This window comes from Elephas maximus, chromosome 3 (assembly GCF_024166365.1).
Source record: "Elephas maximus indicus isolate mEleMax1 chromosome 3, mEleMax1 primary haplotype, whole genome shotgun sequence".
Lineage (NCBI taxonomy): Eukaryota > Metazoa > Chordata > Mammalia > Proboscidea > Elephantidae > Elephas > Elephas maximus.
Genome location: NC_064821.1, coordinates 68,783,727 through 68,800,077, shown reverse-complemented (window position 1 = coordinate 68,800,077; position 16,351 = coordinate 68,783,727). Strand labels below are relative to the sequence as shown.

The window sequence follows — 16,351 nt, the reverse complement described above, 5'->3', positions numbered from 1 at the left end:
ATTCCAATTGTAATGTTTGAGAAAGTAAAACTTACTCTAAAATAAATATGAAAGAATAAAGGCTTATGAAAGCTAAGTCTATTTTGAGGAAGAAAAAAAGTAGGGTTACCTGCCCTACTGGTAAATCTGGCTCTTCCACAAATCCACAGTAATAAAAACATTGTGTTGCTGGCCACGACACAATAGAAAGATGAATGGAATAGAATGGAGAGCTCAGAAATAAAGTATATACACGGGAACTTAATATACGAAAAAGGAGGTATTACAAAGCAGTGGCTAGAAAATGACTTCCTCAAATGCTAACGGAAAAACTAATTTACTGCAAATACCTTGGTTTCATATACTAAAAAGTGTATACACTTTCAAATATAAGAAAGTATAAGAAAAAAGGCTCAAATTTAATTATAGCCAAAGAAATACAAATAAAAACCGCCACTTACATCCATTAAACCCCAAAACCCACTGCCACTGAGTCAATTCTAACTCATAGCGACCCTATAGGACAGAGTAGAACTTGGCAGCACCTAATAACAACAACATTACTACATTAATATAAAAGCATATGCAAGTTGGAAGTTCTAAGTTAGATTTACATGTAGCAACAAAAACAATGTTAACTTAAAAGGTCAAAAAAAAGAACAAAATTTATAGTGCTGTTTCATTTACCTGAATTGAACAGTCACGTAACACTATGTATTTTATAAGACAGGCATCACGAACATACATTGAACACATCAGAGTGGGTACTTACAAGACAGAGGAAAAAAGAACAGTAGAGTTTAGGAATAAAAGGGAAGTCTATGAAACAAAAAAGGGGCCTTGCCTGAACCATGTAATATGCTATGAGAGGAATAAGATTTTCTCACTTCTGCAACCTGAGGGAAAAAAACAAAGCTATCTTGCAAACATGCAGGGGAAAGCCAAGAAAAGGATCCCAGAGCCAGTGAAACAACCAACTAGCCAATTTTTAGGAAATGCTCTCATTTTGCGACTTAATTCATTAGATTGGTTAATGCCATCCTTATTGTTTAAAGTAATTTTGGGTAAGTGTTCTGTTACTTGTATCTCAAAGCATTCTAACAAAGTATTTATCTCATCTTTGAGTGGCAAACTGAGATGCAAAGAGATTATTTGTCCAATGTAGCTCAACCGGGATGATAACTAAGAGGAAGTTCCAGAAGAAAATGAAAAATTTGAGTAACCTACAATTTTTAGCAAACCACTCTTCACTGTAATAAAAATTCTACTATAAATATTGCAACGATCAACATTTATCCCATGAAGAACTTTCACTTAAAAAAAACTCCATTAAATTAAAAGTTGTAAACGGGAAATATTATATAAAAGCTTTCACAAATTAAAAAGGAAAAGACTAGCAATCAATGAAAAGGAAATTCATATAAGAGAAAAATGCTCAATAAACATAATAAATTTGAACCTCACTGATGGCTATTTTAAAAAAAAAATTAAAACTAATTACCATCTGTCATTGAATGGGAAAAACAAGTTTTTACAACACCCATGTTGGCAACAGTGTCAAGAAACCTCACTCACGGTAGGTGTGAACACTGGGATATTTCTGGGCGGCAACGCATGACAGAAGTCATAAAATAGTACATACCCTTCAACTCAGTAGTTCCCTGGAATTTATCCTAAAGAAACAATCGTAGATGTCAACAAAGATTTAATTAAAAGCACAAGCACTACAGCATTGTTTATAAAAGCAAAAAATTGGGACCAAACTAAAAATCCAATAGTAGGGGACCCAATTAAATAATTTATAGAACACCCATATGATGGAATACAAACAGCAATTACAAATGACATTGTTTAAATTCCAGCTCTACTTCTTAGTATAGTCTGGAGAAAGTTCATTAATCTCTGCACCTCGGTTTCCCTGTTTATAAAACGGGACTGTCATGAGGATTGCGTAAGTTAGCGTACCTAAAGCATTTAGGACAGCACTGACATGTAACAACTCAATAAATGAGCTTTTTTTTTTTTTTTTAAACAAATGGACACTGTAGACTAATGTCCTAAAAAGATGCTAATGATACATCAAATGCAAAAAGGAGGCTACAAACCAGTATATACCAAATATTCTTATAAACTTAATATATCTCGTCTGTTGTTGTTAAGGGCCACTGAGTCAGTTCCTGACTCAGAGTGACCCTGTGTATGACTGAATGAAACAGTGCCTGGTCCTGCGCCATTCTCACAATCATTGCTGTATCTCATATATACACATTAAAAAAAAAAAAAGACTAGAAGGATATACACGGAAATAGAAATAGTACAACTCTTTGGATTAAAAAAAACAAGTTACTGTTAAGCTGATTCCGACTCAGAGACCCCATGTGCGTCAGAGGAGAACTGTGCTTCCTAGTGTTGTCAGTGGCTGGTTTTTTGGAAGTAGACTGCCAAGCCTTTCTTCTGAGGCGCCTCTAGGTAGACTAAACCACCAACCTTTCATTTGGGAGTTGGGCGCTTAACCACCTGTACCACCCAGGGACTCCCTCTTTGGATAACAGGATTAAACATTATTTTAAATTATTTTTGTTTGTCTCTATTTAAAAAATTTCCAACAACAAACATATATCACTTTTACAAAAGGTAAAAAAACTATCATCTGTATGAAAATTTAAAAGAGGAAAGAATAAGAATTACAGAATTACACAGACATTGCTCTTCACAGCCTTTATTACCACACAATACAAGGTCACAGCCTCTACATTACAAACTTCTTACACAAATGGCAAAAAGATTTAAGAGATTTTTCTCTCCAACAGCTAATTTATTCCAGTTTCCCCTCTTCATGCAGGAGGCATTAGTTAGACTCTTGTATAATTCTGAGCCTTTCATTTAAAAAGGCTGTCACAAAAGTAACATCACCACGTGAAGAAAACAGGACAAAGAATCAAGTACTCACTGTCCTCCTTCCTGCCTGGCTGGTGGGGGGAAAGTGGGATATTTATAATCCCTTCTTTTTTGTGACAGGTGAGGACAGGTCACAACGGACAGCCCCTCTTAGTCACATGAGCCTCTTGGGGTCTATTTTCTCTAGGTGAACCAGAGGTTTCAGCTGCTCGGCAAAGTTCCTCATGTCATCAGAGACCATGTCCTGCCCGGCTGGTGCAACAACACTTAGTTCCACAAGATAGGAGAGTGACAAGGCCTCAATGCTGTCTGTGTTCCCTGGCACCAGGATGCGAAAAATCTTGTACACCATGATCTTCATGATGCCCTTACGGAATAAGTGTCCCTTGGCGACAAACTCATGGTCCATGCGGAAGCCCATTTCCATCAGGAAGTCGGTGAGGTTCTCAGACGTGGCAATGTCCACGCAGCTTCGTACCAGAGCATGGCGGTTCTTGTCTCCCATTTCTGGCTGTCCCAGGTAGCGCAGGTGCCAGGGCGCCCCTGCCCTATCCATAGAGCGCCGGGCTCTTAGAACAAATGGGCTGGCCTGCTGGCCCTTAAGGAGGAATACCATTTCATGGTCAAGGAAGGTCTCAGGTTCCATGTTGTCACACAAACCACGAAGGCGGTGGATGAGGCTTTCCAGGCTGTGATCTAAAACACTTCCTGAAGGGGAAAAAGCGCTATTGAGTTCCAGGTTTCATTTTGGATCATGGAATTAGCAAAAGTTTCAAAAGACCTAAATGAGAGACCACAACAGTTTAGTGCACTATTTTGTAAAGTAAAGGCCCAACATGTGAGATTTTAGGAAGCAGTATTGCACAATATTATGAGAAAGTTACTCCTTTGTTGATTTGTTTACATTTTCTTATTTGATACTAGAAAGTCTTTAGGCCCTCTCTAACACTTGTGAATCTCCAGCCAAGCCTGGGGCTCAGAGCCTTTAACATAACAGTACCTACCTAGAGTGTAATAATATAATCTTGTTGTCATTTTAATAATTTTCATCTATTTCCAACAAATAAAGATGTTCTGTTTATAGAAGAAATATAGTTTCCTTTTTACATAATATATTAAGTAAAAGAATAAACTGCTTCAAGGAAATATATTAAGTAATTCTTAGTCCTCATTTTATTTGTCTGCTTAGCAGCACTGGATACAGTTGTTACAGTTGATTATACTAACTTTGAAATCGGTTCTTCCTTTTGTCTCTGGAACACAACTTTCTCTTGATCTATCACCTAACTTAGTGACCATTTCTCTTAAGTCCTCTTTGCTGGTTCTTCCTTATCTTCCCTAAATGGTGGAGGACCCTAGGGCTCAGTTCTGATTCTCTTCTCCATCAGCAGGCTCTTCTTCCCTAGGTGACCTAATTCGCATGACTTTAAATATCATCTACGCCCTAAGAACTCCCACATTTACATCTCATGAACCATGGACTCACACATCTGTCTACTCAATTTCTTCACTCGGATACATAACATCACCATATTAACATGTTCAGTATCAAACTTAGTATCTTCCTTAACAAACTTATTCCTCCTGTGATTTTCTCCAACACAGTAAATGGCAACTCCTTGCTACCAGCTGCTGAGGCAAAAAAACCCAAAGAATCATCTCTGAATTCTTTTTGTTTTCCCACATCCCAATCCAATCTGTATTTTTGAAATAAATGCAGAATTCAACCACTTCTCACTCTGATCACTTCCACCTAGACGAAAACTCCTTTATTGCTTGCCTGGTCTTTGCAATAGCCTGCTTCCGCACTTGCTTTCTTCCTCTATTCTCCACATAACAGCCAACTGCTCCTTTTAAAATATGAGACAGATAATAACGTTCTGCTCAGAACCCTGTTTCCCATGTCATTCACAATAAAATCCAAAGTCCTTACCATAGTCAATAAAACAAAAACAAAAAAAAACCAAACCCAGTGCTGTCGAGTCAATTCTGACTCATAGCGACCCTACAGGACAGAGTAGAACTGCCCCATTGCGTTTCCAAGGAGCGCCTGGCAGATTCGAACTGCTGACCCTTTGGTTAGCAGCCATAGCACTTAACCACTACACCCCCAGGGTTACCTTAAGGCCCTATATAATATTACGCAGGTCTCTGCTACTTGTCCAACATCATATTCCACTCTCCCCCTTGCTCACTCTCTCTGGCCATAGTGACCTTCATGCTATTTCCTGAAGATACCAAGTACATATCCTCTTCAGAGCCTCTTCCCTTATTCCCCAGGCTTAGAATGTTCTTCCCTCAGATATCTGCAAGGCTCACCTTATCACTTTCTTCAGGTAACTGCTCAAATGTCACTTTAACTGAAAGGACTTTTCTGACCAGCCTAAATAAAAGAGCATACACCTCACATTTTTAGTCATCTTTCTCTTTCCACTGCTGATACCCCGATGCTAGAAATACATTCAAATATTTGTTAAGTAACTCTGTTGAAGTAAATAATAGCATATTATAATTATGGCAAAAATTGATAACCCATTGCCAGAGTCAATTCCAACTCATGGTGACCCCATGTATTTCAGAGAAGAACTGTGCTCAGTAGTGTTTTCAACGGCTGTAATCTTACAGAAGTATATCACTAGGCCTTTCTTCTACAGAATTGCTGGGTGGATTCCAACTGCCAATTCTTAGGTTAGAAGTCAACCACAAACTATTTGTATCACCAGGGACCTCAAAAATTGATAGTGGGACTCAGATGACTAAATTTTTGGAAACAACAGTGTTGTAGGAAAAGAACGTGACCAGGTCTAAGTAATCACAGGATAGAAGATCCTTGGGAGCAGGGACTGGTATCCTGTATTTAGGGCAGGATCAGACATGCGTTTGTTCATTCCTCAAACATTTCAAGTATTTAATAAGTGTTGGTTCACTGAACATATAGATATTTAATACCATGCCAGGTACTGTGTTAGGCAGTTGAAGGCCCTTCCCCTCATGGAGATTAGTTTAGTGCAGGAAATAAAAAATAAATAAGTAAGGAAACAAACAAATATAAGGAAATAAAAGGGAGATGGCAGAGACAGCAACTGGTGGAGTGGGGAGGAGAGAAGGTCTCTCTGAGGGGGTGGAATGGTCAGAGAAGACCTCTTTATAAAGGGGTGACAACTGAGCTGAGACCCAAAGGATGAAAATTAGATGGTCATTTGAAGAGATATGAAAAAAGTATCTAGGGTGGATGGGTCATCAAGTAAAGGCACTGTCTTAGTTATCTACCACTGCTGTAACATAAATGCCACAAGTGGATGGCTTTAACAACGAGAAATTTATGCTCTCACAGTCTAGGAGGCTAGAAGACTGAATTCAGAGTGCTAGCTCCTTGTCATCAATCTTCTCCAGTCAAGGAGCTTCTCAGCACAGGGACCCCAGGTCCAAAGGATGTGCTATTTTCCTGACTCTTGTTTCTTGGTGGTATGAGGTCCTCACACCTCTCTGCTTGCTTCTCTCTTTTATATCTCAAAAGAGACTGACTTAAGATACAACCTAATCTTGTAGATTGAGTCCTGTCTCATTAACATAACTGCCTCTAATCTTGCCTCATTAACATCAGAGAGGTAGGATTTACAACACATAGGAAAATCACATCAGATGACAAAATGATGGACAATCACATAATACTGGGAATCATAGCCTAGCCAAGTTGACACACATTTTTGGGGGACACACTTCAATCCATAACAGGCACTGAGGCGGGAGACAGTCTGGTAAGTTCACCTGTCCCTATAATCATGACCTATTTGGAAATAGGCGGTTTCTTTTTTATGTTAATGAAATCATACCAGGGTAGGGTGGATCTTACACCTAATAACTTCTAACTTATAAAAAGATCAGAATGGACACAGAGATACACAGAGGGAGAAGACAAATGACATTTGAGGACCAGCTACAAGCAAAGGAATGTCAAGGGTCACCGACAGACACCAGGAACTAAGAGGCAGGTTGAAATAAGGAATCAATACAGCTGAGACCCTGATTTGGACTTTTAGCTTCAGAACTGTGAGAAAATAAATTTCTGTTCCTTAAAGCTACCACTTGTGGTACTTCTGATGACAGCAGTAGGTAACTAAGATGCTGCTTTAAATTTTCCATAATAAAATATTGGGACAAAAAATAGTTGTTGTCTACTGAGTGTCAGAAATTGTGTATGTCAGCTTTGTATAAGTTCCTCATCTCCAGGGAAGCTGAAGAAAAAAAGAGGAAGACAGGTAATCCAAGTTCCCTGGTTTACTTACCTTGAAGCAGGTACTCCATCATGTTAATGGTGCCCCCAGTGACAGGCATCATGGTGACTGGAGGTGCCTCCATGGTGTCTGTCTGATTAAGGTGAAGACCACAGAAGTGGACTCAGAGCCCTCAATCAGGTAAGGCACAGGATACACCTGGAGAAGAGTTAGACTTGTTTAAACATCAGAGAAGTGGAGAGACTGGCTTGAGTCACTGGCCTGGACATCAAAAGATTCATTCAAAACTTTCTGAGTAACTGTTACATGGCCAGGCACGGATACAGAAATATACAAAAAAGATCTGGTCATGGAGTTACAGCATAACGTTCTAGTGTCAAATTCTCAACTCTCCAAAAAGTTAGCTGGAAGTTAGAGGAAACCGTGGAACTCCTCACTCTGGGACTCAGTGTCTTCCTTATTAAATGGGACCATAATATCTAACTCCCAAGACTTTGTAGCGCAAACGACATGATGGGCATGCAATAAAATTCTGAAGAACTGAAAGACGATTTATGGGACCCTGTCTATAAAGACACGCAGCAAGTCAGTGGCGGAGCCCGGACCAGGCTAGAACCTAGGCTCTGCCTCTCTGAATACTGAAATCATCTTTTAAAGCGGGACGGAAAAAAGAGTGAAATTCTTTGAAGATGACAAAATAAAACCAAACCCACTGCGTGGAGTGTATTCCTACTCACAGCGACTCTATATGACAGAATAGAACTGCTTCATGGGGTTTCCAAGACCGCAAATCTTTACGGAAGCACACTGCTGCAGACTGCCACGTCTTTCTCCCGCCGAGCGGTTGGGGTGTTCCAACTGCCGACCTTTCCGGGAGCAGCAGAGAGCTTTAACCACGGCGCCACCAAGGCTCCTTTACCGGCTTCCAGGATACGTGCACACTTACACTAGAAACGCACCTCAGCGCGCACTATGCTTCTTCTAGCAAAGCCAGGAATTATATCCACCCGCGCACCTCGGAGCCTTTAAACTTTAGCGACAATTACACTCCAGCCCTCAGGTTACCCAAACCCGGAACGTCCACTGGCGCGCGCAACCATATTATCGCCCCCTCTCCCTACTTCCGGCAGTACAGAGGGAGTCGCGTAAACCTTGACACTACCGCTCCGCCACGTACGGGTGCCGAGAAGTCACGAAATCGTCCTCTTCGCGGCCCGGCAAGCAGAAGAGCAAGCGCGGATGCAGTGCTACTGTTTGGAAGATGGTGGCCTCCTTCGGTGCGTTTTCTTGGGGACTACCAGGAGCGTTGACGTCGTAGTCCGTCCTGCAGGAATTTTTTTTTTTTTTTTTAAAGTTTGACGACCTGAAGACGTTTTCGTATAGGAAATCTCTTGGAACTGGTAGGACTGAAGATTATGCCTAAACTTTGAACTCCTAACAGCGCTTCTTAGTGGGAAAAGAGGAGAGTGGAAGGGGAGAAAGTTATAAAACAGAGGCCTCTGTTGTGTACCTGAGGGTGAAAGGAGAAGGCGCCCTATACTGTTTAGCATAATGTTCTGCACAATTAGGGAGCTGAGTAATACACTCAATATTAGTTCACTTTAAGTATACCCAAGTTTAAAAATATAGGGAAACAGATAAAAGTTAAAAATATTTATTGAACACCGCTTGTGTGTGAAGCACTAAGGTGCAGGCAGAGCTGGGAGTTGGGTGAGACAAGGAGGCCCTCACCTAGAGCACAACATTTAAGAAGGTGCCCCCCAAAAAGTAATGAAGATAAATGATATTTTAATGAAATATTTTACAAAATTAGAAAAACCCATAATGAACAAAATATCAAAATTTAAAATTTGATCCTGACAGCAACCCTATGAACCAAATTCTATTATTATTATTATTACTGTCATTTTACAGGTGGGGAAACTCGAGCAACTGGATGTTCTGTAACTTACAAGTGGGTGGAGAGGCTGAGATACAAACCTAAGCAGCTGACTTTAGACCCCACCCTTTAAATTACTACACTATACTGCCACTTCTAGCTCTAGTTCTCCTGTTCTAACCTATATACAGTACCTGCCCATTTACTCATTTTTTCATTGGACATTTTTTGAAAATGCTAGTGTGTTAAAATACTCGATACCTGTTGACTCCACCTCTGCCCTCAAAAGAATTCGTAGGCAAGTTTTAGGAATTAGGTGAACTAAGGAGGCAGTCCTGTGTGATTCCATGCAATAGGGTAATGAGATATGAAAAGTTCAGTTGCTCTGGAAGCAAGTAGAAAAGCCATTGTCATTGAGTCAATTGCGACTCATAGTGACCCTGTAGGAGAGTAGAACTGCCCCATACAGTTTCCAAGGCTGTCATCTTTATGAGAGCAGACTGCCACATCTCCCCTGTATCAGCTGGTGGGATTGAGCTATTGACCTTTCAGTTAGCCGCATAGTGCTTAACCTCTGCACCCCAAAACTCCTGTGGAAGCAAGCAGGGCACTTGGTTTATCTTGGGGGCATCAGGGAAGTCTTCCTGGAAGAGGCAATTAATGCTCAAAGTAACTAGAAGAATTTATAGGAGTTAGCAACATAAAGAAGGGATGAAAGGGAATTCCAGGCAATGGGAACATTAGTTACAAAGGAACATTGAGTTAAGTAGAATTGTCATATAGATAGAACCTGAGGTTAGGAATGGTAAGAAATGAGTCCTGAGAAGGGGTAAGACTCAGATCCTGGAAGACTTTGCATACCAGTCTAAAGAACAGATATGAGGTATAAAAAGACTACCCTGGCTGCAATATGGAGAAAAACTTGTGAAAGGAGAGCCTGGAGAAAGGAGACCAGTAAGGAGCTCTGACACGACTCCAGCTGAGAGATAACTGCAAGAGAAAAGACAGATTTAAAAAAAATACAAAACAGGTTGACAGGTAGAATGATATGATGACTAGCCAGAGGTAAAGACAGAGGAGAGAAAGGAGTCCCAAAAGTCTGGATTTCTACCTTGAGTGTCCATGATAGTTCTTTGTTCTGAATTAGGAAACACAGAGCAGTGTAGGTAGGCAGGAAAGATAAGTTCATATGTAGACGCATTGAGTATGCGGTGTCTATGGAACACCGAGCTGGCAATGCCCAGTTAGAGTTAAGGAGAGAGAACTGGGTCAGAGGTAGAGAGTTCAGGGTCATAGCCTCATAGATAGTAGCTAAAGCCACGAGAATGAATGGGATCACCCTGGAAGAGTGTATAGAGTAGGAGAAGACAGCCAAGAGCTGGGCCTTGCGTAGTAGTCTGACAGTTATTAGATCTGCATATACCCCAGGGCTTAGGATGTGCCTCTTCCACCAAAACTCTCAGTGCCATAATGATTAAAGAAGTTGTAAAAATTCTGAACGTCTCTTTTTTATAGAAGCTAACTTCAAAATGAACAGTCCAGAGAATTATGTGTCTTTTGAGGCACCATAGTATTTACCCCACATTTTAGCTGACATTTTAAAGTAGACAATTGCTTAAATATACAAAAAGGGGGGAAAAAAGATAGGAAATGAGTAAACAATTGGTAGAATCTGGACAAGACCTACAAGTTATAGGGTTGGGTTTCTCAGATAAGAATCTGAGACCTGGAAATTAGATTGGGGCTCCATCCTGCCTCCGTCAGCCCAGCTGTGCAACCTTGGGCAATGCACTTCCCCTCTCTGAGCTCTTCCTTTTTTTTTTTTTTTTAAATAAAATAAAGATAATAGTACTTTCTAAGAGGGAGATTGCAAAAATAAAAAATGAGACAATGTTTATAAAGCACTTAGCACAGTGCTGGGCTTATCATAAGTGCCCAATGGTGGTGGTAGTTTTTAGGTGCCATTGAGTTGGTTCAACTCATAGCAAGCATGTGTACAACCACTGCCTGGTCCTGCGTCATCCTCACAATTGTTGTTATGCTTGAGCCCGTTGTTGGAGCCACTGTGCAAATCCAGCTGGTTGAGGGTCTTCTTTTTCGCTGACCCTTTACTGGTCTCTCCTGATAACATGTCCAAAGTATGTGAGATGAAGTCTTGCCATCCTTGCTTTTAAGGAGCATTCTGGCTATACTTCTTCAAGACTGATTTGATCATTCTCCTGTCAGTCCATGGTATATTCAATATTCTTCGCCAACACCATACTTCAAAGGTATTAATTCTTCAGTCATCTTTATTATTGTTCAGTTTTTGCATGTATATGAGGCAACTGAAAACACCATAGCTTAGGTCAGGCGTACCTTAGTCATTAAACTGACATCTTTGCTTTTTAGCACTTTAAAGAGATCTTTTGCAGCAGATTTGCCCAATGCGGTATGTCGTTTGATGTCTTGACTGCTGCTTCCGTGGGTGTTGATTGTGGATCCAAGTAAAATGAAATCCTTGACAACTTCAATCTTTTTTCCGTTTATCATGATGTTGCTTATTGGTCCAGTAGTGAAGATTTTTGTTTATGTTAAGGGGTAATCCATACTGAAGGCTGTAGTCTTTGCTCTTCATCAATAAGTACTTCAAGTCCTCTTCACTTTCAGTAAACAAAGTTGTGTCATCTGCATATCACAGGTTGTTAACGAGCCTTTCTACAATCCTGATGCCCTTTTCTTCATACATCCCAGCTTCTCTGATGATTTGCTCAGCATACAGATTGAATGAATATGGTGAAAGGATACAACACTGATGCACACCTTTCCTAATTTAAACCATGCAGTATCCCCTTGTTCTGTTCAAATGACTACCTCTTGATTTATGTACAGGTTCCCCATGAGCACAATTAAGTGTTCTGGAATCCCCATTCTTCATAATGTCATCCATAATTTGTTACGATGCACACAGTCAAATGCATTTACATAGTTAATAAAACACAGGTAAACATCTTTCTAGTATTCTCTGGTTTCAGCCAAGATCATCTGTCTTAGTTATCTAGTGATGCTAAAGCAGAAATACCACAAGTGAATGGCTTTAACAAACACATTTATTCTATCACAGCCTAGGAGGCTAGAAGTCCAAATTCAGCATTCCAGCTCCAGTTGAAGGCGTTTTGTCTGTGTCTGTTCTGGGGAAAGGTCCTTGTCATCAGTCTTCCCAGCTGAGGAGTTCTCAGTGCAGGAACCCTGGGTCCAAAGGACACTCTATTCTTCTGGCTTTTGTTTCTTGGTGGTATGAGGTACCCCTCTCTCAACTTGGCTTCTCTCTTTTATATCTCAAAAGAGATTACACAATCTAATCTCGTAGATTGTGTCCTGCCTCGTTAACATAACTGCCTCTAATCCTGCCTCGTTAACATCATACTGGTAGGATTTACAACATGTAGGAAGGTCACATCAGATGACAAAATGGTGGACAATCACACAATAGCAGGAATCATGGCCTAGACAAGTTGACACACCTTTTTTTGGGGACACAATTCAATCCATAACACCATCTGACATCAGCAATGATATCCCTCATTCCACGTCCTCCTCTGAATCTGCCTTGAATTTCTGGCAGTTTTCTGTCAGTGTCCTTCTGCAACTGATTTTGAACGACCTTCGGCAAATTTTTACTTGTGTGTGATATGAATAAAATTATTCAGTAATTTCCACATTCTGCTTAATCTCCTTTTTTTGGAATGGATAAATATGGATCTCTTCCAGTTGATTGGCCAGGTAGCTGTCTTCCAAATTTCTTGACACAGATAAGCGAGTGCTTCTAGCGCTGCATTTGTTTGTTGAGACCTCGATTCCATCAATTCCTGGAGCCTTGATTTTTACCAATGCCTTCAGAGCAGCTTGAACTTTTTTCTTCAGTTCCATTGGTTCTTGATCATATACCAATCATATACTGATCATATCATACCACTGGTTCTTGATCATACCCTGAAATGGTTGAATATCAACCAATTCTTTTTGGTACAGTAACTCTGTATTCCTTCCATCTTCTTTTGATGCCTTATGTGTCATTTAATATTTTCCCTGTAGAATCCTTCAGTGCTATTCTCTTCAGTTCTTTCAGTTTGAGAAAAGCCAAGTGTGTTCTTTCCTTTTGTTTTTCTAACTCTAGGTCTTTGCACATTTCATTATAATACTTTACTTTGTCTTCTTGAGTTTCCCTTTGAAGTCTTTTGTTCAGCCCTTTTATTTCATTATTTCTTCCTTTTGCGTTTGATACTTTATGTTCAAGAGCAAGTTTCAGAGTCTCTTATGGCATCCATTTTTTTTTTTCTTTCCTGTCTTTTAAATGACCTCTTGCTTTCTTCATGTATGAAGTCCTTGATGTCATTCCACAGCTCGTCTGGTCTTGGGTCATTAGTGTTTAATGAGTCAAATCTATTCTTAAGATGGTTTCTAAATTCATGTGGGATATACTCAAAGTCGTACTTCGGCTGTCGTAGACTTTTAATTTTCCTGAGCATCAACTTGAACTTGCATATGAGCAATTGATGGTCTGTTCCACAGTCAGCCCCTGGCCTTGTTCTGACTGAGGATATTGTTCTTTGCATGGTTATAGTCAATTTGATTCCTGTGTATTCCATCTGGTGAGGTCCACGTGTATAGTCACCATTTATATTGTTAAAAAAGGTTTTTGCAATGTGTAAGTCGTTGATCTTGCAAAATTGTCTCATTCTATCTCTAATGTTGTTTCTATCACCAGGATCCTATTTTCCAACTACCAATCCTTCTTTGTTTCCAGCTTTCACATTGCAATCACCGGTAATTACCAATGCATCTTGACTGCATGTTTGATCAATTTCAGACTGTAGAAGTTGGTAAAAATCTTCAGTTTCTTCATATTTGGCATTAGTGGTTGGTTCATAAATTTGAATAATAGTTGTATTAACTGGTCTTCCTTGTCGGCTTATGGATATTATCCTGTCATTGACAGCATCGTACTTCAGGGTATATCTTGAAATGTTCCTTTTGATGATGAATGTGTCACCATTCCTCTTCAATCTGTCATTCCTGGCATAGTAGACCATGTGACTGTCTGATTCAAAATGGCTAATACCAGTCCATTTCAGCTCACTAATGCCTAGGACATCAATCTTTATGTGGTACATTTCATTTTTTTTTTTAATTAACTTTTATTAAGCTTCAAGTGAACGTTTACAAATCCAATCAGTCTGTCACATCTAAGTTTACATACATCTCACTCCCTACTCCCACTTGCTCTCCCCCTCTTGAGTCAGCCCTTTCAGTCTCTCCTTTCGTGACAATTTTGCTGGCTTCTCTCTCTCTCTATCCTCCCATCCCCCCTCCAGACAAGAGTTGCCAACACAATCTCCAGTGTCCACCTGATATAATTAGTTCACTCTTCATCAGCGTCTCTCTCCCACCCGCTGACCAGTCCCTTTCATGCCTGATGAGTTGTCTTCGGGGATGGTTCCTGTCCTGTGCCAACAGAAGGTCTGGGGACCATGGCCGCCGGGATTCCTCTAGTCTCAGTCAGACCATTAAGTTTGGTCTTTTTATGAGAATTTGGGGTCTGTATCCCACTGATCTCCTGCTCCCTCAGGGGTCCTCTGTTGTGCTCCCTGTCAGGGCAGTCATCGATTGTGGCCGGGCACCAACTAGTTCTTCTGGTCTCAGGATGATGTAGGTCTCAGGTTCATGTGGCCCTTTCTGTCTCTTGGGCTCTTAGTTGTTGTGTGGCCTTGGTGTTCTTCATTTTCCTTTGCTCCAGGTGGGTTGAGACCAATTGATGCATCTTAGATGGCCGCTTGTTAGCATTTAAGACCCCAGATGCCACATTTCTAAGTGGGATGCAGAATGATTTCATAATAGAATTATTTTGCCAATTGACTTAGAAGTCCCCGCAAACCATGTTCCCCAGACCCCCTCCCTTGCTCCGCTGACCTTTGAAGCCTTCATTTTATCCCGGAAACTTCTTTGCTTTTGGTCCAGTCCAATTGAGCTGACCTTCCATGTATTGAGTGTTGTCTTTCTCTTCACCTAAAGCAGTTCTTATCTACTGATTAATCAATAAAAAACCCTCTCCCACCCTCCCTCCCTCCCCCCCTCGTAACCAGAAAAGTATGTGTTCTTCTCAGGTTTACTATTACTCAAGATCTTATAATAGTGGTCTTATACAATATTTGTCCTTTTGCCTCTGACTCATTTCGCTCAGCATAATGCCTTCCAGGTTCCTCCATGTTATGAAATGTTTCACAGATTCGTCACTGTTCTTTATCGATGAGTAGTATTCCATTGTGTGAATATGCCACAATTTATTTACCCATTCATCCGTTGATGGACACCTTGGTTGCTTCCAACTTTTTGCTATTGTAAACAGAGCTGCAATAAACATGGGTGTGCATATATCTGTTTGTATGAAGGCTCTTGTATCTCTAGGGTATATTCCCAGGAGTGGGATTTCTGGGTTGTATGGTAGTTCTATTTCTAACTGTTTAAGATAACACCAGATAGATTTCCAAAGTGGTTGTACCATTTTACATTCCCACCAGCAGTGTATAAGAGTTCCAATCTCTCCGCAGCCTCTCCAACATTTATTATTTTGTGTTTTTTGGATTAATGCCAGCCTTGCTGGTGTGAGATGGAATCTCATCGTAGTTTTAATTTGCATTTCTCTAATGGCTAATGATTGAGAGCATTTTCTCATGTATCTGTTGGCTGCCTGAATATCTTCTTTAGTGAAATGTGTGTTCATATCCTTTGCCCACTTTTTGATTGGGTTGTTTGTCTTTTTGTGGTTGAGTTTTGACAGAATCATGTAGATTTTAGAGATCAGGCGCTGGTCAGAGATGTCATAGCTGAAAATTCTTTCCCAGTCTGTAGGTGGTCTTTTTACTCTTTTGGTGAAGTCTTTAGATGAGCATAGGTGTTTGATTTTTAGGAGCTCCCAATTATCGGGTTTCTCTTCATCATTTTTGGTAATGTTTTGTATTCTGTTTATGCCTCGTATTAGGGCTCCTAGGGTTGTCCCAATTTTTTCTTCCATGATCTTTATCGTTTTAGTCTTTATGTTTAGGTCTTTGATCCACTTGGAGTTAGTTTTTGTGCATGGTGTAAGGTATGGGTCCTGTTTCATTTTTTTGCAAATGAATATCCAGTTATGCCAGCACCATTTGTTAAAAAGGCTTTCTTTTCCCCAATTAATTGACACTGGTCCTTTGTCAAATATCAGCTGCTCATACGTGGATGGATCTATGTCTGGGTTCTCAATTCTGTTCCATTGGTCTATGTGCCTGTTGTTGTACCAGTACCAGGCTGTTTTGACTACTGTGGCTGTATAATAGGTTCTGAAATC

The 16,351-nt window shown here is 40.3% G+C and overlaps 1 protein-coding gene across 4 annotated transcripts; it reads right to left on the bottom strand.

Annotated features, from left to right (window-relative positions):
- Positions 1-2,671: 2,671 nt before the first annotated feature.
- MED18 (mediator complex subunit 18) lies at positions 2,672-8,233 on the bottom strand. 4 transcript variants are annotated; one of them, XM_049878455.1, is made up of 3 exons: positions 7,850-8,233; positions 7,164-7,310; positions 2,672-3,585 (listed from the first exon to the last, which is right to left on the bottom strand). In XM_049878455.1, exons 2-3 carry the CDS (start codon positions 7,234-7,236, stop codon positions 3,032-3,034), a joined length of 627 nt encoding a protein of 208 aa, XP_049734412.1. In that variant the 5' UTR covers positions 7,237-7,310; positions 7,850-8,233; the 3' UTR covers positions 2,672-3,031. The 4 variants fall into 4 exon arrangements, with proteins under 4 accessions (XP_049734412.1, XP_049734413.1, XP_049734414.1 ...); XM_049878456.1 differs by having other exon boundaries at positions 8,059-8,233; XM_049878457.1 differs by having other exon boundaries at positions 8,072-8,233.
- Between the last annotated feature and the right edge of the window lie 8,118 nt (positions 8,234-16,351).

Bases quoted from the DNA above. Each gene is read 5' to 3' on its own strand.
- MED18 (XM_049878455.1), bottom strand. From the start codon at position 7,236: ATGGAGGCACCTCCAGTCACCATGATGCCTGTCACTGGGGGCACCATT. The intron at 3,586-7,163 runs GTAAGTAAACCA...TTTCCCCTTCAG, and splicing joins GATGGAGTACCTGCTTCAAG to GAAGTGTTTTAGATCACAGC.